The 27,660-nt window shown below is 38.3% G+C and overlaps 1 protein-coding gene across 1 annotated transcript in view; it reads right to left on the reverse strand.

Annotated features, from left to right (window-relative positions):
* Positions 1-27,660, reverse strand: part of HECW1 (HECT, C2 and WW domain containing E3 ubiquitin protein ligase 1) — a 409,193-nt gene that overhangs the window by 174,119 nt on the left and 207,414 nt on the right. The window contains exon 8 of the mRNA XM_047850881.1: positions 23,493-23,587. Coding sequence (XP_047706837.1) covers positions 23,493-23,587 — 95 coding nt within the window. The remainder of the gene's footprint in view (positions 1-23,492; positions 23,588-27,660) is intronic.

Raw genomic sequence — 27,660 nt, forward strand, 5'->3', positions numbered from 1 at the left:
CTTAGGTTAATGCTGGCAATTTTAAGCAAGCAAGATTTTTTTTTCATCTGAAAGTGTGACATACACATATTATATACTTAGCCAATAAAATTAAATAGGCTCCAGTAAAACTCAAGGAATTCTTCAAAGCATCCTGTTAATGACTATATAGAAATGCATCTATTTGGATGTATAAATAAACATTTATACCCACACACCAAAGCATTAAGTTTTGGTGCTAAGTTTCTACTGACCTCTTCTGAAATGCCGGCAAAGTAGACATTTTTCATAAAAGATGGTTATAGTTAAGCATACGGGAGGAGAAATTATCCACAGCCCTGGGAGCAATATAAGAAAATCCAGAGGATCGGGCTTCCACTTTAGATCCTAGGGCTACCTGATAATTATGACTTTTCTTTGGTGGGGACACAGATAAGGGCATTTACACCCTGGTAACATGCCTGAGGACTTTATTAATTTTAGGGCTTCTGCCATCTTTGTCAAAAGTAACCCAGGAAAACTCCAAAAGGGAAAAGAAATTATCTCTGTGCATTAAAATGGAAGGATCTGATCCTGACTTTTTGAAACTCTAATGAAACTGCACCTGGGAAGATGCCTGATCTAAAAGTGCTGGTCCTGGCTTCCAGGTCAGATGTTAGCACCTTAAATCCAGGACCCTCCAGGTGGTCGGAGGAGGTGGGACTTAACTATACACCACAACCCGAGATTAATTATTGTGAGGGGACAGGGTAAACAGCAAACTCTTGAATAGGTGCATTTTGAGAGCTTGGCTCCTTGGTCAGTCTGGTGTATTTTGAAGCAAAGAAATGAGAGATGGGTATCAAATCACTTGCTAATCAACCTTCACTTTCCTCATAGACCAAGGATGGCAAAAATGTCGATGGCAGTTTGCTGTATATCACAACCATGAACTTTTAATTAAGCTTGAAAATGTGGTCGGCAGAAGGGAAGTGTGGCCCTCCTGGTGGTGGGGACCAGGCCGGCTGGTAATGGCTATCTCTCTGCACCTCCTATGGGTGGCCAGTTAATTTTCTGCTTGAGGTCAGTAGGAACTGAGCCCACCCTTCCAAGTCCCAGGTGTATCTCTGTCAAACCAGAATACCTTATACCCTACATTCATTCAGTCTGTGTATAGCTCAGATTTAATTTACTTAATAGGCTCTGTGAGATCTTTGGGAAGTAAGAATCTACTTTTTCTCAAGACTTTTTCCTTGAAGGAAAGTTTTTCCAGAGCATGACCATTGAGTTGAACACTGGAACTGAACGTTGCAAATCTGGAATCAAGATCTTTATATTTGAAATTTTTTATCCTTCAATGAAGTGTTAATAAAAAGAGTTTTTATAGATAGCTCATTTGGGTTTTAAAAACTAGGAAGTTTTCAGCTAGATTTTTGCCAATCTGATGACCCTTTATTGGACACTTACTGTGCAAAAGACACAGTGCCAGATGGCCATGAGAGTCCACATAACCCAGATGCTGGCTGGGACCCCCTCACTGGGAGACTTGTTAAATTTTCTCCAAACACTGGCTCCAGAGCTGAGAGAATCAAAAGCCTTTCATTTCTATGAGTTCCTTAGTCTCTTAAGTGGTACGATTACAGGTGATACTTTTCTCTTTATATATATTTCCAAAGAGCATACACTATTTATACTCTTTTAAAGTGTTAAAAAGGATGATACCCTATATACTTATTTTGGTTGAATTTTGATTGTAAAAACCTTTACTGTGTCAAGGCTAAGCACTGCAATGCATGAGTATATTTTTGGTTTGTTGGACTGTGGAGAGATGATCAAGCTCACATAAATAAGAAAAGAAAAATTCATATATAATTGTATATATGCATATATCTGTATACCTCTACTTATATCTATATCTACAGCTACAACTATATGTACATCTACATCTGTATCTATATTTATAGGACCAAGGAGACAAGACTGGTACTTTAAGGTCAACCTTCTTTTCCAGTGTTGTATCATTAAAGAGTCCCAGAAAATTAGACTCAAATCCTTACGTTTTAATATATATAGATTAAATATACACATTAAGTATATAAGAATATATTAAATATATAATTTTATACTTATGTGATAATATGTATTTACATAAATATATAATATATATTATTTATAATAATGGTTAATAGCAAGCTAGCTCTAGGAGCACAGAGACTTGACCAGACGGCTAGGGTAGATTTCATCAAGTCATCCGAAGAAGACAGTAGGCCTCTGTTATGAACTGACTTATGTTCCCCCAAATTCACATGGTGAAGCCCTAACTCCTCATGTAACTAACATATTTGAATATAGAGCCTTTATTAAAGAAGTTTTAAGGTTAAATGTGGTCTTTAGGGCGGGGGCCTAATCCAATCAGACTGGCGTGATTATAAGAAGTGGGAGAGCCACCAGAGATGCATGTGCGCAGAGAAAAGGCCAGGTAAGGCCACCGTGAGAAGGAGGCCATCTGCAAGCCAAAGAGAGAGCCCTCAGGAGAAACCAGATTTGCCAAAACCTTGCTCTAGGATTTCTAACCTTCAGCACTGTGAGAAAATTAATGTCTGTTGCTTAAGCCATGCTATCTGTGGAATTTTGTGATCCTGCCCACTAATACAGTCACCATGTTAGTCCTCATGGCTGCTCAAGAGCCCTTTATAAACTAGTCATGAACTAGAAGTGAAGCTCATGAACACATAAAGGTATATTTCAATGCATTCAAAATAATAATTTACATTTCCAACATGAATAGATCAGACCTATGTGTACAATCTACTCCTGTGGACACCTGCCCCTGTGAGGTTAGTGGTGGGTAAAAGCCCCATCAAAGTCCCTCTGCGCCTCAACAAGTATGACACTGACTTTTTGTTTTATTTTATTTTGTTTTTTCGTACTTTTTATTTTTATTTTTTTTCAATATATGAAATTTATTGTCAAATTGGTTTCCATACAACACCCAGTGCTCATCCCAAAAGGTGCCCTCCTCAATACCCATCACCCACCCCCCCTCCCTCCCATCCCCCATCAGCCTTCAGTTTGTTCTCAGTTTTTAAGAGTCTCTTATGCTTTGGCTCTCTCCCACTCTAACCTCCTTTTTTTTTCCTTCCCCTCCCCCATGGGTTTCTGTTAAGTTTCTCAGGATCCACATAAGAGTGAAAACATATTGGTGCAGCCACTCTGGAAAACAGTGTGGAGGTTCCTCAAAAAATTAAAAATAGACCTACCCTATGACCCAGCAGTAGCACTGCTAGGAATTTACCCAAGGGATACAGGAGTACTGATGCATAGGGGCACTTGTACCCCAATGTTTATAGCAGCACTCTCAACAATAGCCAAATTATGGAAAGAGCCTAAGTGTCCATCAACTGATGAATGGATAAAGAAATTGAGGTTTATACACACAATGGAGTACTACGTGGCAATGCGAAAGAATGAAATATGGCCTTTTGTAGCAGCGTGGATGGAACTGGAGAGTGTTATGCTAAGTGAAATAAGCCATACAGAGAAAGACAGATACCATATGACTTTTTGGTTTAAACAAGTATTCTTTACCATGGTTAGTCTTGTTACTGAGTTGTGTTTTTCTTTGTAGAGTTTTTCAGGGTGGCTTTTTGATTGTTAAGGTTAAAGTATTTTTTATTTAACCCATTCATGCAATAAGTCATACAATGTATATTTGAATAATAAAACAATAATGTACCCTCACAATTATTTTCCCTATCTCTTTATAGCTAACTAGTTTCCTTATTCATTTCCATGCACAATTTCCTCAAACCTGGGATTGTATCTCTGATGTGTGGGCAATTTCTGTCTTCTTATAGTCTTGAGGATATCTGTCTTTCTTTGTCCTCACACACCTTTGACAGTTGAACAGTAGAAAATAAAATGTTTCCTTTAATCATTTAAATAATCATTAGTGCTTGACAGGAAACACTCAAAAGTTTCTTGGCTATTGTTTTTTTTCCCAAGGATCCTGAAAGTTTCTCCTGATTGTTTATAGGATTCATCAGTTTGAAAATTCTTCTGGATGTAGTTACAGAGGCTTGCTGTGTGTTGGGTTATCAGTTTTCTTCTTATTTATGTGCTTACTAAATTTTCTTCCATGAACATACATATGTATTTTAGTATATAAATTCCAGATCTCTGATGTATGATTAGGACTTTCAATGTTAAGTCTAAAGTGTATTTTTTTAAGATCAGAAAATGTTTTTATCTTTTATTTCATTGGTAATTTTTTTTTTTGGAATATCCTATTGTTGCTAGATTTGATCTCTAGATCTTTTTTATTGTCTATTTTCATCTCTTATTTCCACTGGGTTTCAGGTGAATTTTCTTAGTTTGTTTTCTAACTCAGTGAGTGCCTTTTGGGTAGCCTCTATGTCAGGCATCTGAACCAGCCTTTCAAAGGTGCCCCCATTATCTCCTAGCTGTCCTTTTCATCATTCTCTTACCAAGTTTCAAAGATACAATGTTATTGTGGATCACATTGAGAACACAAGTGAAATTTTCTAAAATTTTATTCTGTTGATTACATTGAATTTACTTCAGAAGGAGCCAAACACTGTGAGTTTCCTGTGAGTTCTCAATTGAACTACAGAAAACTTTTTTAAACCAGTGGTTTATTTTTTATTTTTTTATTTTTCATAACATTTATTCAGTTTTGAGAGACAGAGACAGAGCATGATCAGGAGAGGGGCAGAGAGAGATGGAGACACAGAATCTGAAGCAGGATCCAGGCTCTGAGCTGTCAGCACAGAGCTCGACACAAGGCTCAAACCAGCGAACCATGAGATCATGACCTGAGCTGAAGCTGGACGCTTAACCGACTGAGCCACCCAAATATCCCTGAACTACAGAAAACTTTTTAAAGATAATGAGTTACATCCTTCAGTGCAAGAAATCCTACAACTTAATTTTCCTTCCCCAAATACCAATATTGATTCCCTCTAAAAATATCTATGCCAAACAGCCCAAGTGTCCATCAATGGATGATGAAGGGATAAACAAAATGTGGTATATAACTACAATGGAATATTGCTCAGCCTAAAAAGGGAGGAAATTCTGATACATGCTACAAAATGGACATTGAAGACATTATACTAAGTGAAATAAGCCATTAATAAATGGACAAGTACTGAATGATTCCACCTATATGAGATACCTCAATTCATAAAGTCAATTCATAAAGACAATAAGTCAGTGGTGGTTGCCAGGGACTGGGCTAGGGAGGAGGAAAGGGGAGTTGTTATTTAATGGGGACAGAGTTTCAGTTTGGGATGATGTTAAAGTTCTGGCGATGGATGGTGGTGATGGATGCACAATAATGTGAATGTAATTAATGATACTGAATTGCATGCTTAAAAGTGGTTAAATGTATGCTTAAAATGGTTAAAGTGGTAAATTTTATATTACATATATTTTAGCACAATAAAAACTTTTCTAAATTTAAATGAAGTACACCAGCTGTTCTCTGTGAAATGGGATATTTTACACAAATTTGTATTTTTATATATAGGCAAATTAAAATTAACATGCTTCAAGGGGGAAATGACACCAAACTGCATCAGCAGCATGCACATCACTTACTGTGGGCAGGGGGGCAGGTGGTGACCATGGAGTCCCCAGTGCTGCCAACCTGCTTTGCCTCTAGCTTTTCCCCCTTCAAGCTTGGGACATCCAGTGACACCGTCATCACCAGAAATTTCTTTTTATATCTGGCCTGAGCACTTTCTTCACCTATGGTTTTAATAATTGATCATGCTTTTTAATATTGACAAGTGTTTTTTTTTTTTTTGCCTTTTTTCTGTTTATCTATCATTCCTGTAGGAATGGAGGTGGGGGGAGTAGGGCAAACTAAAGTGGGCAGTGGACATCTGCTTCCAGCTGTGGAAAAGGCAGGTGGTTTTAGTGCTCTTATGTTAACATCTGCTGGGAGATATTCCTTCCCTTCACATCATGGATTAAATTGTGACACTACAAATGTTTCAGTATCCAGATTTAGCCATCCTAGTCTTGGAAAGAAAATGGGAAGGGAGGAAAGGGAACATTTTTTTTCTTTGATGCAATTGGCCTTTTTGTTAAAAAAAAATATTGATTTTAAAATGGCAAAACAACTATGATGAAAACACAAAATTTCACAATCTCCCTATTTTGATGACTCCTGCTGCTTTTTAAAAAAGTAATCTATTGTTAGGGAATATAAACAGGAAAAAAGGGAAGGAATCCATTGTTGGAAAATATAAACAGGTAAAATCCTCAAAGGTCACCACTGTTATTCATTTATTATCTTTTCCTGAAAATAATTTTGTATTTATCTTTTTAACTATCAATAAAAAATTACATAAATAGGGTAATATTAAAAACACTGTTCTATGCCTTGGTTTTTCACTTAATAAAACTTTCCCCATAATCACAATCAGATGCTCCCAATCTTTTCCCCTTGGGATGTATCATCCTGTCTCCCAACTATGGACTCTTGGTTTTTCCTATTGTTGCTTTTCCTTCAATGCAGCAATGAATGTTATTGTATGTCTATCTCAAAGGTATTTTGCAACATGTCTGATGAGGAAAATGGACGGAGTAGTGTACACATATTTTTTACAAACCCTCATCATTTCTGAGTACCATTAACCTTTTTAATTTTTGCTTTCTTATCAGAACATCTCTTTTTTTAAATTGACGTTTTTTTAAGAGCAGTTTTAGGTTCATAGAAAACCTGAGAAGGAAGTACAGTGTGCCCCTACTCACATGCATCCTCCCCCATTACCAACATCTTCCAACTTTGTTACAATGTATGAACCTACACGCTTAAGTCATTATTACCCAAAGTCCCTGGTTTACATTGGGGCTCCTCTTGGTGGTGTATATTTTATGGGTTTGAACAAATGTATAATAACATGTATGTACCCACCATTATAATATTGTATAGATTACTTTCATTGCCCTCAAAATCCTCTGTGTCCCTTCTGTTCATCCCTCCTTCCCCACCAGCCTTGGCAACCATTCATCTTTTTACTGTCTCTATGTTTTTGTCTTTTCCAGAATACTGTATATTTGGAGTCATACAGTATTTGACATTTACAGATTGGCTTTTTTCACTTAGTAATATGTATTTAAGATTCCTCCATGTTTTTCCATAGCATGATAGCTCATAATAATATTCTATAGTCTGGATGTACCATAGTTTATTTATCCACCCACCAAATGAAAGACATCATGGTTGCTTCCAAGTTTTGGCAATTATGAATAAATATACAATAAACATCTGTGTGTAGGTTTTTGTATGGACTTAAGTTTTCAACTTTTTGGGTAAACACTAGGAGGGTGATCACTGGATCATATGGTAAGAGTATATTTGGTTTTGTAAGAGACTACCAAACTGTCTTCCAAACTTCCAGTTGGCCCTCCCACCAGCAATGAATGAGAATTTTTATTACTCTACATCCTTGTCGGCATTCTGTGTTGTCAGGGTCTAGATTTTAGCCATTCTGATAGGTGTACAGTGGTATCTCCTTGGTTTAATTTGCATTTCCCTGTGGACATATGATGTGGAGCATTTTTTCATGTGTATATTTGCCATCTGTATATCTTCTTTGGTCAGATGTCTATTCAGATCTGTAGCCCATTTTTAAATTGGGTTGTTCATTTTCTTATTGCTGATTTTAAGAGTTATTCGAATATTTTGGATAACAGTTCTTTATCAGATATATCTTTTCCAAATATTTTCTCCCAGTGTGGCTGTTTTTACATTCTTTTGATGGAGCGTCTTTTCATGTGTTTATTGGCAATGATACTTTTTCCTCCTAAAAACTGACTTCAGGTTCTTTGCTTGCTTCTAAAATGGTTTGATTTGATTGTATTTTCTCTAACAATATAAATATATAATTAACAATATAAATGTAAATAAACAATATAAGTTCTATGTAAATTAAGGAAGTTGGCTTTTTGCCTGATTTTTTTTCATCAGTTTCCTTTCTTCTTTTTATTTTCTACTTTTTACTTGTTAGAGTTTTTCTCCATTCAAATTTTTTAAATTGTATCTAATGAAATTTATTGGTACTTTCCCTTTATGGCTTTGGGTTTTGTGTTCTGATTAGAAAGAACTATTCCTCTCCAGGATTTTAAATTGTTTATCCATGCTTTCTTACCAGAAGTTTTATGTTTTTTTTTAATATTGAAAACTTCTATCCATTTTTACATAAGGAATTAGGAATAATAAGAGGGATTAGTGTATATATATATTTTTCAATCGTTTGCTTTGTTGCCATAATACTGTATATGGTAAAATCTCTTGCACACTGATTTTATTTTATTTTTGTTTAAATTTTATTTAGTTAACATACAGTGCAATATTGGTTTCAGGAGTAGAATTCAGTGATTCATCACTTATATACAACACCCAGTGCTCATCACAAGTGCCCTCCTTAATACCCATCACCCATCTGGCCCACCCCCCACCCACTTCCCTCCATCAACCCTCAGTTTGCTTTCTATCTTTAAGTATCTCCTTAAGTGTCTCTTAAAATGTCTTTAACACTGATTTTAAATACTATCTTAACTGTTAAAGTTGCCAATAACCTGGGGCCTATTTCCTTACTCTCTTCTTTTCCATTGTTCTACTAGTCTCTTTCTTCATCAACTATTTTAATTATTATAGCTTCATTGCACATTTCAATTCCTGGCAAGCTAATCTTTCCTCATTACTTTCATTTTCCAAAACCATTATAACTTTTCTCACATATTGGTTCTGACAAGACCAGGGTTACTCTGCTGTCAAAAGCATCCTATTTATATTTTAATTGAAGTTGTTTTGAATTTATAGATTAATTTACAGATTAATTTACAGTTGATCTTGGCATATATTCAAATCTTCTACATCTTTCAATAGTTGTAAATTTTTCATTAAATTGGTCCTGCGCAATTTTTCTACCCTTATTGAGTATAATAGACAAATAACATTGTGTGAGTTCAACTTTTTTAGATTCCACATATGAGATCATACAGTATTTGTCTTTCTCTATCTGACTAATTTTACTAGCATGATGCCTTCAAGGTCCATCTATGCTGTCACAAATGGCAGGATTTCCTTTTTTCTCATGGCTGAATAAGACCCGTGTGTGTGTGTGTGTGTGTCTGTATCACATTGTCTTCATCCATTCATCCATTGACAGACACTTAGGTTGCTTCCATATCTTGGCTATTGTGAATAATGATGCAATGAACATGTGAGTGCAGACATCACTTTGAGATCATGGTCCTGCACATTTGTTATTAAGATATTTTATTTTTCTTGGTTAATCTAAAAATGAAACATTTTTGCCATTATGTTTTCTAATTGGGTGTGGTTTTTTTTTTGCTTATAGTAGAGTTATCAATGCTTACATATTAGAAATAGTTTATTGTTTCTAAGAGTTTCAATCAATTAGTTTGGGTCATATAATAAGGTTATTTATAAGTGGTGATAATTTCATTTCTCTTCCCAATATTGAATCTTCATTTCTTACCCATGTTTACTGGGGAACTACTAGAAATGGTTTCACTAAAATTGGGAACAAGACAAAGAGATTGTTAGTAATATCACTAGTAATACCACTAATACTTGGCATTGTTATGAAAGTAGAAGCCAGTGGGATTACTAATAGAAAGAATTATCAGATAGATGTTGTTTTTTGGATCTATGGAGAGGATGATATGGTTGTCTATTAATATAGTTTATTGTAATAACTTCCTGAATATTGAGGCAACCTTACAACCTGGGTGTAATGTTCTATTTTCTTGTACTTTTGAAATCTATTTGCCAATATTTAACTTTAGGTTTTTATATTTACATTCACCAACAAGATTGACCTATCATTTTCTATTTTAGTGCTAACTTTGGCTGTTCTAGTTTCAATGATATCTACGGTGGATAAAGAAATAATTTAGAAGATTTTTCTTTCTTTTTACTCTAGAATGTTTAAATTGTACCAGATTTATTTATGCCTCCGTCATTTGAAAGACTTCACCTATGAATTCATCCATTTTGCTTGTTTTGGAAAGAACAATACTTTTTAATTTGTTGACTCTGTGCCAAGCTCCTGGCCTCTAATCCTTGGGAAGTCAGCATTTGTATCCTGTTGCAAAGTAAGAATAAAAAGCCTTCTGATTAAGAAGGCTTCATTTAATTTTCATGTCCTCCTGTATCAGGCTCACTGGATATATTCATGTCTAGAGTCATCTCTTTTCTAGGTCTGGGTCTCTTATCTAGATACTTACTATCTGGTTCCTTTCATTAAGAACACTCCTTGCTTTATGTAGGGTTGCCATAGACTACGGTGTTTACTCCAATAAAGGCAAAAGTAGACTTTTAATAGCAAAAAGCCTGACAAATTAGGTCTGTATATCAGCAAAGAATGACATTGGTGTTTTCTCCACCAGTGGCACATAAGCTTTCTGGGACCATGAACCCTGTTCAGAATCTGAACAAGATCCACTCCCTGTTCAGAATCTGCCTTGGATCCACTCCTTAGGACATGCATGAACACATTCATATAACATCAGGGCTTCACAGATATCCCGATCCCAGTGTAAGTACATGGCTCTTACAAACATACAGAGGATCTCCACTTTGCACTAGTGATATGTGTCTAGGTATTTTAAAATGTGGTTTCTATGGAAAATGAAAATTGAAGAGATGATTTGGAATTAACTATTGGTAATCACAGAATATTATTTGGCATTTTGCTTTCTACATCCCAGGAAAGAAGGATGAAAATGAACCCTATGCAAATGTAGCTGAAACAAAGCTGGTAGAGGAACATTATCAGGAAACACCACCTCCAGACTCAAGACCCCAAAGTTCCACTTTACAATAAGCTCTGAGCCTTTCCCCCTGAAACACAACAAATTTCTTAATATTGGGCCAAAATGGAATCTAAACTTTCAGGGTGCCTTTTAATTTTTTTAATGTTTATTTATTTTTGAGAGAGATAGACACAGTGTGTGAGCAGGGAGGGAGCAGAGAAAGAGGGAGACACAGAATCTGAAGCAGGTTTCAGGCTCTGAGCTGTCAGCACAGAGCCTGATGTGGGGCTCAAACCCACAAACTGTGAGATCATGACCTGAGGCAAAGTCAGATGCTCAACTGACTGAGCCACCCAGGTGCTCCCAGGGTGCCTTTTACAGAGGTACAAAGGTGGGCAGGGTGTAGGCAAATTCTCTGAAAGAAGATGCTTCATGTGGCTGTGACCTCTCTTACTGATATTTTTCTTCTAAAAGAAGGAGTCCATCTAATGTGCTACCCAAAACACAAATGTCTAAATGTTCTGCTGCGTTTGGTGCTTGGGTGGCTCAGTCGGTTAAGCATATGACTTCAGCTCAAGTCATCTCACAGTTCATGAGTTCAAGCCCCATGTCGGGCTCTGCTCTGACAGCTCAGAGCCTGGATCCTGCTTCAGATTCTGTGTCTTCCTCTCTCTCTTCCCTTCCCTTGCTCACGCTCTGACTCTCTCTCTCTCTCAAAAATAAACATTAAAAAATTTTTATAAAAGAAAAAATAGAAAACAAACGATATGTTATGCCAATATCTAACCATCAAATGGGCTCAGTGAGTCAAAAGTTTAAAAAACATCTGACCATCAACTTCTCCCTATTCCCCTGAGAAACTCCTTTCCCAGTGCACCCTAGACTTTGTGGAATAGAGATAGACTTTAAAGTTAAAATAGTCAGGAAATCCTGTAAAATACCCCCTTATAAAATCATTCTATAGCTCACTAGTAAATGTCTGGGTAACACTGATCCTTTGCATGTAAATAAATCATGTGTGTGGTTTTAGCTGGAGCCCTCAAGTTTACATTTATTCTCTTTTATCAGTAGCATTTAATTTATAGACTATACAAATCAAAATGTTTTCTTAAGCTGTCTCCTAAACAAAGGCTAACAGGCATATATATGAAAGAAAGAAATGAAAGATTAGAATACTGTAAGTCTAATTCAGGCTTCTTGCCCTTCTAGCATAACTGAGATTCTTTCATTTAGAAACTGATTTTCAGACTATTAGGAACTAAGTCTTGGAATTGCATTTCATCATAGGATTATTGATGAAGTTCTCTTTTAGTGCCTGGTTGGATAGCTACTGGTGAAATGCTACAAAAATAAATTATGAATGTGTTAGTGAGAAAACAAACAAAACAATTAATTTTCAAAGGATCCTATGGCTATTATTAAAATACAAGTCATAAAATAAACATCATGTCATCTTCTCAAAATGCCATGGGGCCAGGTTTCCAGAACCACAACTGGAAAAGAGGGCAGATTTAAGAATATGATTGCAGGGCACAAGTCTAGTGAGATCATAAAGGACTCAATTCTGACTAAATCCTCAGAAGGCCCTGTTTCTTTCCATCCTAAGATTTGCTCAAGGCTGCCTGTGCCTGGGCACTGTGAGATCCTCTGCCCAGTCTTTCCCAGATCCAATGCCAAGACCTCTCCAGTAGAGCAGTGCTGTCCATCCCAGTTAACAAGGGAGGATAAACTATGTGCTCCTCCATTAATTTTTTTGGTACTTTAAAGGTGAAGCTGAGACTCCAAGTGGACACACAGGATGAAGGGGGCCCTTTGGTAAGCTGGGAGACCTTCACCCCGAACTGATGATACATTGCAATTGATGCTTATCACAATGATTTCAATCAGCACCTAGGCTTGCCACTTAATCTCTGCCACACATAAACCACAAGATCATTTACTATAACACCAACATGCTTTCCAGATTATCAGTTTATGTCTAACAGTTCTTGACAGTTGGTCTCACCAGTCAGTTGCCTATGAGTTAATTTTGCAACTATTTGGCCAGGAGGTTTGGTAACTTGAAAGGAATTGTTCTATAGTTATTTTTAATGATTTAAAATATTTTTCTGAAAAATCTGCTTTTAAAATTCCCAAGACAAATATTACTAGAACCAAGTTTAATGACTTAGGCTTTGGGTGCTTTTGACTTGTTTGTTCATTGCAGAAGACCCAGACTGTCTATGAAGGAAAATCTCAACCTGATCTTATTTTTAGAGTACTAACTTACCCTACATTCCCAGGGAAATGGCCTACTGAGTTGTTTTTTTTTTCAAATAGGAGAATGTGAACTCTTTAGGAATCTGACAAAGCAAATAAATCTGTGAACATGAACTTAAGGAAATACATTTCAGTGTTGTGGCAGAGAACTTTGCTTTGGACTTTCTGCTGTTCAATTGTTATCAAAATCTTGGTTGCAGAGACACTGGATCAAAGTGATAGAAGAAGGGGAGGAGCCAAGATGGCGGAATAGCATGGAAGTTTTTTTGCATCTTGTGTCCATGAAATACAGCCAGACCAACACTAAACCATACTGCACACCTAGAAAACTTATCTGAGGATTAATACAACAATCTGCACAACCTGAACCATAGAACTCAGCAGGTATGTGGCGCAGAGAAGTGAAGTGGGGGAGAGAGAAGCCGTGGAGGGAAGGGAGCAGTTTTTGTTTGCAGAGAGAGGACAGAGATGGGGGGAGAGTGTGGGAAAAGCACCCCCCCAAAAGCAGCTGGAAAGAAAGTGGAAAAATGGAAACAGCCACAGAGACTGAACAAGGAAGAGAGAAAGGAGAAAGGAGAAGGCTTAAATTCTATTAAGACCCTGAAAACAGGGGGAGCACAGAGTCTTAAACTCTGCAGCTCAGTATCTGGTGGTGCTCTGGTGGGAAGGGTGAATCCTCTGGAGCAGAGTGGGGTCCAGGTGGTCCACAGGCCACACAAGGAGAAGCGGTTCCACTGCTGGACGGACATTTGGTAGAAGCTGTGTGGCCACCCAGTCCCAGCAGACTCCAAAGAACAACTACATTTGCTGGTGCTGGAACAAGGTTTTTAAGGGTGAAGCCTGGTGCCAGATGTGTGTTGTGATTTTCCATTTCCTGAAATGCTGCTGCTACATGATTGCATGAACATTTTCTGGGGTGAGCTGGCACCCAGCCACAGTTTCTGGGCATTGGTGGCAGCACGGTCCTGCAAACATTCCTGGGTGCAGCTGGCACCTGGCCATTGCTTGGTGAGACCATCCCCCAGAGGATCTGAGTGGGTCAAAGCTATAGTCCCTCAGAAGTGAGGGGTTGGGAAATACAGCCACATCTGAGATAAAACTCAGGAGGGAGGTGCCACCTGGCAACCTGACAGCTTGGTCACAGACAGTGTAAAAGTGGGGAGTGGACGGAAGCCAGAGACAAAGAACAGGTGCAGGATTGCTGGTTGGGGAGAGCACAGAGTTCTGATACTAGAGACTGGGTAGCTGGGTGATGCCGTTTTCACCCCTCTTGCACATGTGCATATACAACAGTCCACCCCAGTAAGCTAAACAACACCATCTAGTGGAGAACGGAGCCATTACACTAAGCCCCGCCCAACTGTGCCAATCTTGCTCTTCAGGAACACCAAAAATCTCTCTGCCTGCTTAGTTTATGGACTATAAAGTGCTTCATAGTTTGACTTCTAGGGAAAAATGATGTAAATACAATAGTATTTCAGTCTGTTCACTGATCCATCTATTCAATTTTCTTTTTTTCTTTTTCATTTCTTTTCTTTTGTATTTTCAATTTTTATTAACAATATTTTTATTTATTTTTTGTACTATATTTTTTACTTTTTTGTAAATTTTTCAAAGTCTATTTTGTTTCCATCATTTCATTTTATTCTATTTCACTGTATTCATTTTCTGGAATTTTCAAGTGTTTTCCTTTTTTAAAGTTTTTTCTTGTTTTTCTTTTTTTTCCTCCCCCTCCCCTTTTTTCCTCTAATCTATCAAGCTCCTTTCAGTAACCAGACCAAAACACACCTAGGATCTAGCATCATTTATTTGATTTTTTTTGTATGTGTTGTTTTTAATTTTTTAATTTTAATTTTTTTACCTTATTAATTCCTTTTCTTCCTTCAAACTGATGAAATGAAGGAATTCACACCAAAAGAAAGAGCAGGAAGAAATGACAGTCAGGGACTTAATCAACACAGATACAAGCAAGATGTCTGAACCAGAATTTAGAATCACGATAATAAGAGAACTAGCTGGGGTTGAAAATAGATTAGAATCCCTCTCTGTGGGGATAAAGAAGTAAAAACTACTCAGGATGAAATAAAAAATGTTATAATAGCTGCAATATCGAATGGATGCCACAGTAGCAAGGATGGATGAGGCAGAGCAGTGAGTCAGTGATACAGAAGACAAACTTATGGAGAATAATGAAGCAGAAAAAAAGAGGGAGACTAAGGCAAAACAGCACAATTTAAGAATTAGAGAAATCAGTGACTCATTAAAAAGGAACAACATCAGAATCATAGGGCCCCAGAAGATGAAAAAAGAGAAAAAGGGGTAGAACTGTTATGTGAGCAAATCATAGTGAAAAACTTTCCTAACCTGGGGAAAGACACTGACATAAAAATCCAGGAAGTACAGAGGACTCCAATAAGATTCAACAAAAATGTACAATCAACAAGGCATATCATAGTCAAATTCACAAAATACTCACGCAAGGAAAGAATCATGAAAGCAGTAAGGGGGGAAAAAGTCCTTAATCTACAAGGGAAGACAGATCAGGTTTGCAGCAGACCTATCCACAGAAACTTGACAGGCCAGAAAGGAGTGGCAGGATATGTTCAATGTGCTGAATCAGAAAAATATGCAGCCAAGAATTCTTCATCCAGCAAGACTCTCATTCAAAATAGAAAAAGAGATCAAAAGTTTCCCAGACAAATAAAATTAAAGGAGTTCGTGACCACTGAACCAGCCCTTCAGGAAATTTTAAGGGGGACTCTCTGAGGGGAGAACGGATGAAAAAAGAAGAAGAAGAAGAAGAAGAAGAAGAAGAAGAAGAAGAAGAATACCAAAAGCAACAAAGACTAGAAAGGACCAGAGAACCCCACCAGAAACTCCAACGCTACAAGAAACATAATGGCAATAAACTCATATCTTTCAGTACTCACTCTAAACATCAATGGACTAAATGCTCCAATCAAAAGACATAGGGTAACAGAATGGATAAGAAAGCAAGATCCATCTATATGTTCTTTATGAGAGACCCACTTTAGACCTAAAGACACCTTCAGATTGAAAGTAAAGGGATGGAACCATCTATCATGCTAATGGTCAACAAAAGAAAGCTGGAGTAGCCATACTTATATCAGACTATCTAGACTTTAAAGTAAAGACTGTAGCAAGAGATGAAGGAGGGCATTATACCATAATTAAGGGGTCTATCCACCAAGAAGACCTAACAATTGTAAACATTTATGCTCTGAATGTGTCACACCCTAATATATAAATCAATTAATCACAAACATAAAGAAACTCACTGATAATAATACCATAATAGTAGAGGACTTCCACACCCCACTTACAGCAATGGACAGATCATCTAAACAGAAAATCAACAAGGAAACAATGGCTTTGAATGACACACTGGACCCTGGACCAGATGGACTTAACAGATATATTCAGAACATTTCATCCTAAAGCAGCAGAATATATGTTATTATCCAGTCCACATGGAACGTTGTCCAGAATAGGTCACATACTGGGACACAAATCAGCCTTCAACAAGCACAAAAAGATTGAGATCATACCGTGCATATTTTCAGATCACAAAACTATGAAACTTGAAATCAACCACAAGAAAAAATGTGGAAAGAAAATAAATACTTGGAGACTAAAGATCATCCTACTAAAGAATGAATGGGCTGTTATTCAACATACTATTGGAAGTCTTAGCCTCTGCAATCAGACAACACAAAGAAATAAGAGGCATCCAAATCGGCCAAGAGGAGGTCAAACTTTCACTCTTCACAGATGACATGATACTCTATATAGAAAACCCAAAAGATTCCACCAAAAAACTGCTAGAATTGATTCATGAATTCAGCAAAGTTGCAGGACATAAAACCAATGCACAGAAATCGGTTGCATTCCTATACACCAACAATAAAGTGACAGAAAGAGAAATCAAGGAATCGATCCCATTTACAGTTGCACAAAAAAACCATAAAATACCTAGGAATAAATCTAACCAAAGAGGTGAAAAATCTATACGCTGAAAACTATAGAAAGCTTATGAAAGAAATTGAAGAAGACACAAAAAAATGGAAAAAGATTCCATGCTCCTGGATAGGAAGAACAAATATTGTTAAAATGTCGGTACTACCCATAGCAATGTACATATTCAATGCAATCTCTATCAAAATAACACCAGCATTCTTCACAGAGCTAGAAAAAACAATCCTAAAAGTTGGATGGAACCAGAAAAGACCTTGAATAGCCAAAGCAATCTTGAAAAAGAAAACCAAAGCAGGAGGCATCACAATCCCGGACTTCAAGCTGTATTACAAAGCTGTAATCATCAAGACAGTATGGTACTGACACAAGAATAGACACTCAGATCAATTGAAGAGAGAAATGGACCCACAAACGTATGGCCAACTAATCATTGATAAAGCAGGAAAGAATATCCAATGGAAGAAAGAGTCTCTTCAGCAAGTAGTTCTGGGAAAGCTCTACAGCGACATGGAAAAAATGAACCTGGGCCACTTTCTTACACCATACACAAAAATAAACTCAAAATGGATGGAAGACCTAAACGTAAGACAGGAAGCCATCAAAATCCTTGAGGAGAAAGCAGGCAAAAACCTCTTTGACCCTGGCTGCAGCAACTTCTTAACATGTCTCCAGAAGCAAGGGAAACCAAAGCAAAAATGAATTATTGGGACATCATCAAAATAAAAAGCTTCTGCACAATGAAGGAAACAATCAGCAAAACTAAAAGGCAACCAATGGAATGGGAGAAGATATTTGCAAACGACATATCAGATAAAGGGTTAGTATCCAAAATCTATAAAGAACTTATCAAACTCAACACCCAAAAAACAAATAATCCAGTGAAGAAATGGGCAAAAGACACGAATAGACACTTCTCCAAAGAAGACATACAGATGGCCAACCAACACATGAAAAAATGCTCAACTTCACTCATCATCAGGGAAATACAAATCAAAACCATCATGAGATACCACCTTACACCTGTCACAATGGCTAACATTAACAACTCAGGTGACAACAGATGTTGGTGAGGATGCAAGAAAGAGGATCTCTTTTGCACTGCTGTTGGGAATGCAAACTGGTGCAGTCACTCTGGAAAATAGTATGGAGGTCCCTCAAAAAATTAAAAATAGAACTACTCTATGGCCCAGAAATTTCACTACTATGTATTTATCCAAGGGATACAGGTATGCTGTTTTGAAGGGGCACATGCACCCCAATGTTTACAGAAGCACTATCAACAATAGCCAAAGTATGGAAAGAGCCCAAATGTCCATCGATTGATGAGTGGATAAAGAAGATGTGGTATATATGCACGATGGAGTATTACTCAGCAATGTAAAAGGATGAAATCTTGCCATTTGTAACTATGTGGATGGAACTAGAGGGTATTATGCTAAGTGAAATTGGTCAGTCAGAGAAATACAAATATCATATGACTTCACTCATATGAGGACTTTAAGATACTAAAGAGATGAACATAAGGAAAGGGAAGCAAAAATAATATAAAAACAGGGAAGGGGAAGAAACATAAAAGACTCTTAAATATGGAGAGTTACTGGAGGGGTTGTGAGAGGGGGAATGGACTAAATGGGTTAAGGGGCATTAAGGAATCTACTTCTGAAATCATTGTTGCACTATATGCTAACTAACTGGGATATAAATTTAAAAAATAAATTAAATAAAAATTTTAAAAACAGTGATAGAAGAAGGAGCAGAAATGGATATATTCACTTCCAATCTCTCATTGAAAACACTAACAGGTAGCTAGACAATAGCAATGCGAATTAAGGATATGAACAATCCAATAACAATCCAATAACAAAATTCTGATGGAATTTCCACAAATTAAAATTTTGATTAAGACTGAGTAAGAAATACAATCTTGGTCGGGGTGCCTGGGTGGCTCGGTTGGTTGAGTGTCCAACTCTTGATTTAGGCTCAGGTCATGAACTCACAGTCCTGGGATTGAACCCCATGTCAGGCTCTGTGCTAACAGTGCAGAGCCTGCTTGGGATTCTCTCCCTCCCTCTCTCTGCCCCTCTCCTGCCCGCACATGCTCTCTTTCTAAATAAATGAATAAACATTTAAAAAATACATTCTTGGTCTAAATGTAAACCTGGGAAACATCTACAGCAGGCCCCAGTTAAGGGGGCATAACATCCTCTGCCTGCCCCTCACTCTGGTGGCCCTTCCCCAACTCCCTGTACCCTGCCTCCTGATCCTGCCACAGTCATTCTTCCAACAGCTACTTATTTTCTGCATCCAGAGGCTACAATCCCTAGGCCTCCACACTGCTGGGTGCAAGGAAACACAAACACTCTTCAGGGAAAGTCCTGGAAAGTAGGCGTGGCAAGCAGTGTGCTCAGGACTCTGAACATACATCGAGAAGAGCTACAAGCTGCATCGGAATCTCACTCCCATAGAGAACCCAGCAGGCAGAGGGAGAGCTCTCTCCTCTCCAGCAGTCCCCATTAGAGGATGCCCACTTGGTCCACAAAGAGGGAAAGGCAGATTGAAAAGCTACTGTGGAGGCACAGACCTGAAGGGAAAAGCTGCAAACTCCCAGTGTGCTGAGCTAAGGACAATTTATCTTCCCTGTCTTTTGGCAGTTTGTAGGTATGGAGAGATTTCTGTCCTTCGATGTATAAAGAGGGAAAGAAAAAAAAATATCATGAGGCTTATAAAAGAGACTGTAATGCACAAGGGAAAAGTAGCAAAAGTGCTGAGAGAAAGAGCTTATTGTGAGCACAATTTTTTACAGAAAATAGAATAAAACAGAAAGCATATGCGAGGTGCTCCCAATGACATACAAACAGTATGAGAAACAAAGTGCAGGGTGCTGTATGGTGAAAATTAAGTAAGGTGTATGTTCTTCAGACCTAACACACAGTAGATCTTGTTCCCTGCTAGGCCTGCGGCACCTCATACCCCCACATGCCTCTGCACATGCCGTTCCTTCTGCCAGTGCCTTACTCCCTCCCAGGCCTGGCAAATCCCATTCATGCCGCCCGCATGCCACTTCCTCTGGAAGCTCTCCCAGCTGCTGCAGGCATCTTCTCACTGCCTTCTCTATACACCAGCCCAGTGGGTTTTTATACCCCAGCACCAGGCATTTCAAACAGTATTTATAAATCATCATGGAATAGCCATGAGTTCTCAATATCAGGACTTATATTTCATTATTTCTAATACCTTCACTCATCATAATTTCTGATAAACAGTTAGGACTAATACATAAATAAGAGCCTTGGAAAGATAAAGACAGGTGACAACCTCTTTTCATAACTGGGACCTTGGGGCACCTCGGTGGCTCAGTTGGTTAAGCATCCGACTCTTGGTTTTGGCTCAGGTCATGATCTCACAGTTCGTGAGTTCGAGCCCCACATGGGGCTCTGTGCTGACAGTGTGGAGCCTGCTTGGGATTCTTTCTTCCTCTCTCCCTGCCCCTCCCCTGTTCTCTCTCTCTCTCTCTCTCTCTCTCTCTTTCTCAAAATAAATAAATAAATAAACTTTAAAAAACATATAACTGGGACTTCAACAATTTTCAGTGAGACAAAGACAAAGGATAAGGGGGAATGAGGAAGTGAGAAAAAGAATGAAAACATACTGAGAATCTTCTGTGCTCAAAACATCAAAGCACTGATTATATACTAGATGGGCATTTGACATCTTTTCCTCCTTTACAAAAAACTTTACTTTCAGCATACTGTTTTGTCACCAACTAACTCAGTGACCCTTGGGGCATGACACAACGGCCACTGACAGCCAACTTTTCATAAGAGATTAGTGCAGCACCAGAGATCTCGCTTAAAAATGGATACTCAAAGTTCATCGGCAAAATGATTTTGGAAAACTTGAATAGCATTTCCCCTTAGTAACAGTGTGCACAAGGCCTTAGACCAGACTGTAAATACTTATTTAATCCAGAAGGCTGCTAGATTGTATGAATAACTAAACCGAGATTCATTCCAACTCGATCATCAGATAGCCAAAGGGTCACATAACCAAAATGGCACTTCCCGCCTGTCTCACAGATGTGCTGTGAATCACCTAAAATAAGGCAAGTGAAACTCCTCTAAAGAGTGCACTGTGCTGTAAGAGCCATGAGGTTAACTATTATAAAACCCAACTGCATGTTAAAATACTGTCTGCAGGAAGATGCATGCTCCCAACGCAAAGGACGTCCAGCACGGCAGCGGGAGGACTTCTCTCTGTCCTTGGCATCACTTGGCCTTATGATTGGGTGCTCACATGTGTGGGGATTAAGAAGAGAAACGAAAGTTGTCTGTGGAATATATATAAAAGCGGCAACTCAAGTGTCTACTGATTTATGTGAGAAAATCATTATGGAGATGGCCATCAGGACGACAGCAACGTGTCCAAGTATTCCAAGGTGTCTGATATTTAAGTACAGGTAATGGTAGCACGGGTTAAATAACAAAGATGAGGTCAGGGCTGACTCAGAATCAATGCAATCTCCTGAACTTTTCTGTCAAATAGCAGGTTGAAGCAGCTCACATAATGTTTCCTCTTCTCAGACATCATCCTTGTTTCTTGTCGGCAGCCCCTGGAAAGACTTGTTTGTTGACAGTTTATCCCATTTTGTAAAACTTGTCTACTGTGCAATCCAGGCAGTATTCCAGGTAGTTGGCACCTTGTTTTCTTTTAGGCTTATACTGCACATCTCTGTGATGATGTGATTGCAGTTTGCATTGGTCTGAGAAACAGATTACAGCTGGAGTCTCCAGTAGGCTGAGTTCAGAGAAGCCAAATGCTCCAGAGAGCCTTCTCCAAAAAGGGCTTACCTAAAGATTAAAGGGCTGGCCAAGCTCACTCACAGTAGTACTCCGAGCAGAGGCAGATTAGGAGCTCTTCTCCCATTCCAGCCTTGAGCCAAAAAGGCTTGTCCATCACTGGGCACGGTCCATCCTGGCTGAGAAATCAGTGTATCCGGAAAGAAGCTGCCTAATTGCATGACATGCTGTGCTGTGGCAAAAGGCAGCCAAGCCTGCATCTGAAAGGTTTTTCCCGAGTCAGCAGACTCCACTTCCAGCCTCTTTTTTCTTCTCGGTCTGCTGTGTGTTCTGTGCCTCCCTGCTTTGCCCATCTCGCCTCTGGGTCAGTGCAGCCCCAGCTCTAGGTTCATTGCCTCGATGTAGCTGACTCTACTGCCTTGACAACTGGAGGCCTGTGTCAGGGCCTCTTTCGTTTCCCCAGGCACCTTCTTTTGAGGATTTCCCACACACAATGGGCCCAGAGAGGAGGGTGTGGCACCTGGGGATACTTTCCCAAATTGCCATACTTACCTTCCTGTTCTACCCAGTAATATGGCAATATCATCCTCCAATCTGCCTGGTTAGTGTAGGGGAAAATGGTACAATGGGTCAGAGGTGCGGATGGTCCCTCCCCTTCTACCGTCCCTCTTGCTGTGTATCCCCTGACAAGGAGTCCTGGGACCCCCCTCCCTGGCCAGTGTCCAGCTCTGCACCACCTCCCTGAACAGAGGCACACTCGACTCACTCTTCTTCTGCACACTGAAGAACTGACTTGTGAAACAGTGAAATGTTGTCCTTTGGAGGCAAAGTTCTTTCTGGGTAATTCATATTTCATTTCAAGTTTTCTCGGTCTCTCTTTTTTCACACAGAAGAAACAAACTTTTTTTTTTACTTATACCACCCCAACAAAGTCCTTACTGGTTTTTGGTTAGCGTCCTTCACTGAGTAATCTTTAATTCATGTGAAAAGGAAAGGGAATGCCACTTGTAAGTAGATGTATTGAGAACCAAGGAAAGAAGCACCACAGAGATACAAACTAGACTGTAATTTAGGAGAAAACGGCAGCTACTCTCAGAATACTCAGAAAAACCAGAGAGTAAGAAACAAAAGATTTGACCTAAGTCCCTGGTCTGCAACTAGCTAACTGTGTGAGCTTAGGTACATTCCTTGGGCACTTCAGGCACTTTCTTCGTTCATATAAAGGGAAAAAGGACCAGAGATTCCAGTCTTTTCTAGGCTTACCATTTTCTCGTTCTATGCTCAAAATCAATCTGAGATTATAAATGTTATTCCAGAAATTTATTTATAGGCCTAAGAAGAAATCGAGACATATGAAAATATAAATCCTTAAATGCAAGGAATTAAAAACAATGTATTCTAAAGAAACACTTGTTACTCACAGACATTATGCATGAGCCTACTAGAAACATCTCACTATCTAAGCTTAACATTCCTCAAACAAAAAGTGGTGTGATTTTAATAAGTTTACCTTTGGATAATTTCTATTGAACTACCTATTATAATCTAGCACTATAATCACACACACTCACACACACACACACACACACACACACACACACGAATGAAATGGGAGTGAAAAAGCACCAGGGTTAGCTCTGACAAAGAGGAAGAGATGGGACTTACAGGAGCTGCAGAGTTTTTGACCGTGACACTGGGGGTGGTGGCTCGCAGGGCTCCACTCACGCCATGGTAGTATTTGAAGCAGATCTTAGTTTCGGCTGAAAGACAAAAATCAAATGGTACTGAGAAGCCAGGTATAACCCAGGAAGAGATAACCATCTCCAGAGGAACACCCCCGGACACTGCCACTGAACTCCTCCCATGAGCCAGGCAGGCCACACTTGATGACACTTGTTCAACATGTGACCCCATGGAAAGGTCTGATGTCTTTCTAAAAATGTATCAGCAAAAATTACTCTTTGTAAGTGAAATTCAATATTCAACTTCTCAGCATCCATCCTATCTGATTATGGATGATTGGTTTTGTTTTATTTCATTTTAGGTAGGTTTCACACCCATTGCAGAGTCCAATACAGGGTATGAACTCAAATCTTGAGATCAAGACCTGAGCTGAGATCAAGAGTCCGATGCTTAATGGACTGAGCCACTCAGGTACTACAGAAGTTACTAGTTTTAAACTCAATGAAGAAAAGTATAAAATTTCTTCTCTGAGTGTTTTTATGCAAATTTGAGGGTATAAATTTTAATAGTATGTAATGTCATAAAATAATAATGCAATGAAACTGCATTTTTAAAAATTAACATTAAACAAACAGGTTCAATGATCAAACCTTTATTGATAACATTCTTTGTTTTATAGAATCATTGAATCGATTTGTAATTTGTAAATATTCCTGTAATTTTGGAAATTTGGGCTTTTCCCTAAAAATGAACGACTTTTTGAAAATTATGTTGAAGTTCAATTTTGCTCCCTAGGATAAGGGAGCAAAACCTGCTGGTTACCTACCCAAACACCCATTCTCCCTTTCCTCCTTAATGACAGAATTTCAATTTTATTTTAGATAGTAATGTCCAGCTGAAGTATCATGTTTTGGAGCCTCCCTTGCAGATAACATTTATATTGTTTTCCATTGTTATTTTGGGGTTTCTGTTATTTGTAAACCTAACTAGATAGATAGATAGATAGATAGATAGAAAGGCTTCTTGACATAGAAGATGAATACTACAATATTCACACCTTAGAAGATGTGAATTTTTTTTAGAGAGAGAGAGAACAAGTATGCACACAAGTGGGGGAGGGGCAGAGAAAAAGAGAATCTCCACACTGAGCATGGAGCCCAGGGCTCGATCTCATGAACCATGAGATCATGACCTGAGCCTAAGTTAAGAGTTGGAAGCCCAACTGAGCCACACAGGTGCCCAAGAAGATGTAAATATTTTAAGGATTCTCCCTTCTTGTGGCCCAACTGCTTTCCAAAAAGCACTTTACACTTCCACCAGAAAATGTAGCTCTGACTATTTCATGGGAACCTTGTCAATATTGAGCATTATCAATTAAATATGAGTTTAAGACAGTGTCCATTTTTACTTCATGTATTTGATTAGTAGTGAGATTAAACATTTTTCACCAAATTAAAAAAAAGTTTTTTAATGTTTATTTTTGAGATAGAGAGAGAGAGACAGAGACAGAGTGTGAGCAAAGAGGGGCAGAGGGAGAGGGAGACATAAAATCTGAAGCAGGCTCCAGGTTCTGAGCTGTCAGCACAGAGCCCAACACGGGGCTCAAACTCATGGACAGCGAGATCACGACCTGGGCCAAAGTCAGATACTTAACCGACTGAGCCACCCGGGTGCCCCTCATCAAATTTTGATCAGCCAACATATTGACTCTTTTTTATTCATTGAACTGTAGTTGCTAAGACCTCCCGTTGCCTGGATAAAACCTGGGTGCTCACCTTTTAGTGGATATGTCCATACTTTAGATATGTCAATACTTTCCATTTCCCTCCTGAGTCATTCTTTCCCTGCAGTCATTTTGCATTATTGTTAATTGCCTTTTAAGCTCTTGGTGGACAATCTTATAACCTAGTTCCATATTCTCCAAGGCACCTCACAGTTGTCCCCACATTGTTAGATATACTCACCCAGATCTACTATTGCTTCAGCCTGACAGGCAGGTTAGGGATCATGGAGGAACACTGAATAAAGCAGTGAGCCTATATAGCAACACAACCCCACTGGGCCAGTGCAGTTCAGAATGTGAGGTACTCTGCTTGTAGGTGCCAGTGAGATCAGCATGGAGGGGTGACTGGCCTCACCTCAAGCACAGTTGGGCGCAATGAAATTTTAGATAACAGGCATTCAGAAAAGGCACTACTAGCTTTCCTTTTCAAACAAAATTAGCCCAATGTCCTTAAGTAAAAAAGATCAGTAAAATTATGTGCAATCTTATGCACAATGGAATACTACGTGGCAATGAGAAAAAATGAAATATGGCCTTTTGTAGCAACATGGATGGAACTGGACAGTGTGATGCTAAGTGAAATAAGCCATATAGAGAAAGACAGATACCATATGGTTTCACTCTTATGTGGATCCTGAGAAACTTAACAGGAACCCATGGGGGAGGGGAAGGAAAAAAAAAAAGAGGTTAGAGTGGGAGAGAGCCAAAGCATAAGAGACTGTTAAAAACTGAGAACAAACTGAGGGTTGATGGGGGGTGGGAGGGAGGGGAGGGTGGGTGATGGGTATTGAGGAGGGCACCTTTTGGGATGAGCACTGGGTGTTGTATGGAAACCAGTTTGTCAATAAATTTCATATATATATAAAAAAAATAAAATGCCAATCCAATCAAAAAAAAATAAAATAAAATACCAAAAAAAAATTATGTACAATCTTGTATTGAATCCTATTGCTAGGTGAACAGACTAGTGCATATTTTGTGTCAAGAATTCAAGGAAAATTTCAAAGCATGTTAATCTTCTTAAACTGCTGGCAAAGGTTTTTTTTTTCCAAACAACTTGTTTTAAAGCAAGTGTTTTGTCTGTTCCAGTATTTAGCAACTTGATTAATAATGAATCTTCCTTTTATTTAACCTAAATAAGTATCTCCTATAGCTTAAAATGATTTTCTACTCAAAGTTGAAAGAAATTGAATTATGTAAAATTTCTTCTTCTTTAGGTATGTAGTGTGAAGAGAAGTCACTCACAAATGTTAAAACACACACAATAATATATAAATGATGTGTTGTATGGATTTTTAAAAGGTTCATTTATTTATTTTTGAGAGAGAGAGAGAAAGTATGAGTGGGGGAAGGGCAGAGAGAGATAGAGAGAGAGAGAATCCCAAGCAGCCTCTCCACTGTCAGTTCAGAGTCTGAAGCAGGGCTCGATTTCACTAATCATGAGATCATGACCTGAGCCATAATCAAGAGTCAAACATTTAACTGACTGAGCCACCAGGCACCCCTGTTGTATGGATTTTTAAAAATCACTTCATCTTACAAATTCTATGCTACATCACTCTGATTTTGGTGACAGTTATGTTAAATTGATCTGTTTGATTAACCCCACACTAAGTTTTTCCAGGAGAAGGAGACTGCGTACTATTTATCTTTATATCTACAGTGCAATATAATGTAGGGATCCTCCAAAAAGACCTGTTGAAAAATGAGCTGTTAGTTTCATTTAATTGACTCCACTGCCTTATTATTAACACAGGATCAGGTATAGTGTCCTGATGGGTCCTAATTCTTCATATAGAACACAAATTTTCCATGGCCTGATATCACATGACTTATAAAATAGACTCAAATATAGACTAAGAAATGGGCACATTTTTAACTTTTATTGCTCTTTTTTGAGAAAAGTATCAAGGTTCAAAGGCCAAGTAATATGAAAGAGCTGTTGGTTATTATGGCAGATACTTCATCTAAGGAAGCCAACAGTGGCTCCATCTTTCTCTACTCTTTTTAGATAAAATAATAATCATTCAAAAATCTCAAAGTTTTAACACCAGAAATCCCTGCTATAATAGTTGTATTGCTTATTTGTAGTAATTATGTGTGTAGTAACAGAACTTTAAGAAAGCAATCTAAAGAAAAAGAAGGAATGTGGGATCAAATAGATAGAAGTCCAATTCTTGACTTACCTGTCATTAATAGAACGAGTTACATAGACTCTCCAAGCCTTAATCTTTATGTAGAATAGCGACGTCATTGCCAACGTTGCATATGTTGTTTCACACATGGTTGTTGTACAGAGAAAATGGAATAATGTGTGAGGCCTACTATACATGAGGTGGTCAGCACATATAAGTTACTCTTCTCAAA

This window comes from Prionailurus viverrinus, chromosome A2, assembly GCF_022837055.1.
Source record: "Prionailurus viverrinus isolate Anna chromosome A2, UM_Priviv_1.0, whole genome shotgun sequence".
In the NCBI taxonomy this organism is placed as follows: Eukaryota; Metazoa; Chordata; class Mammalia; order Carnivora; family Felidae; genus Prionailurus; species Prionailurus viverrinus.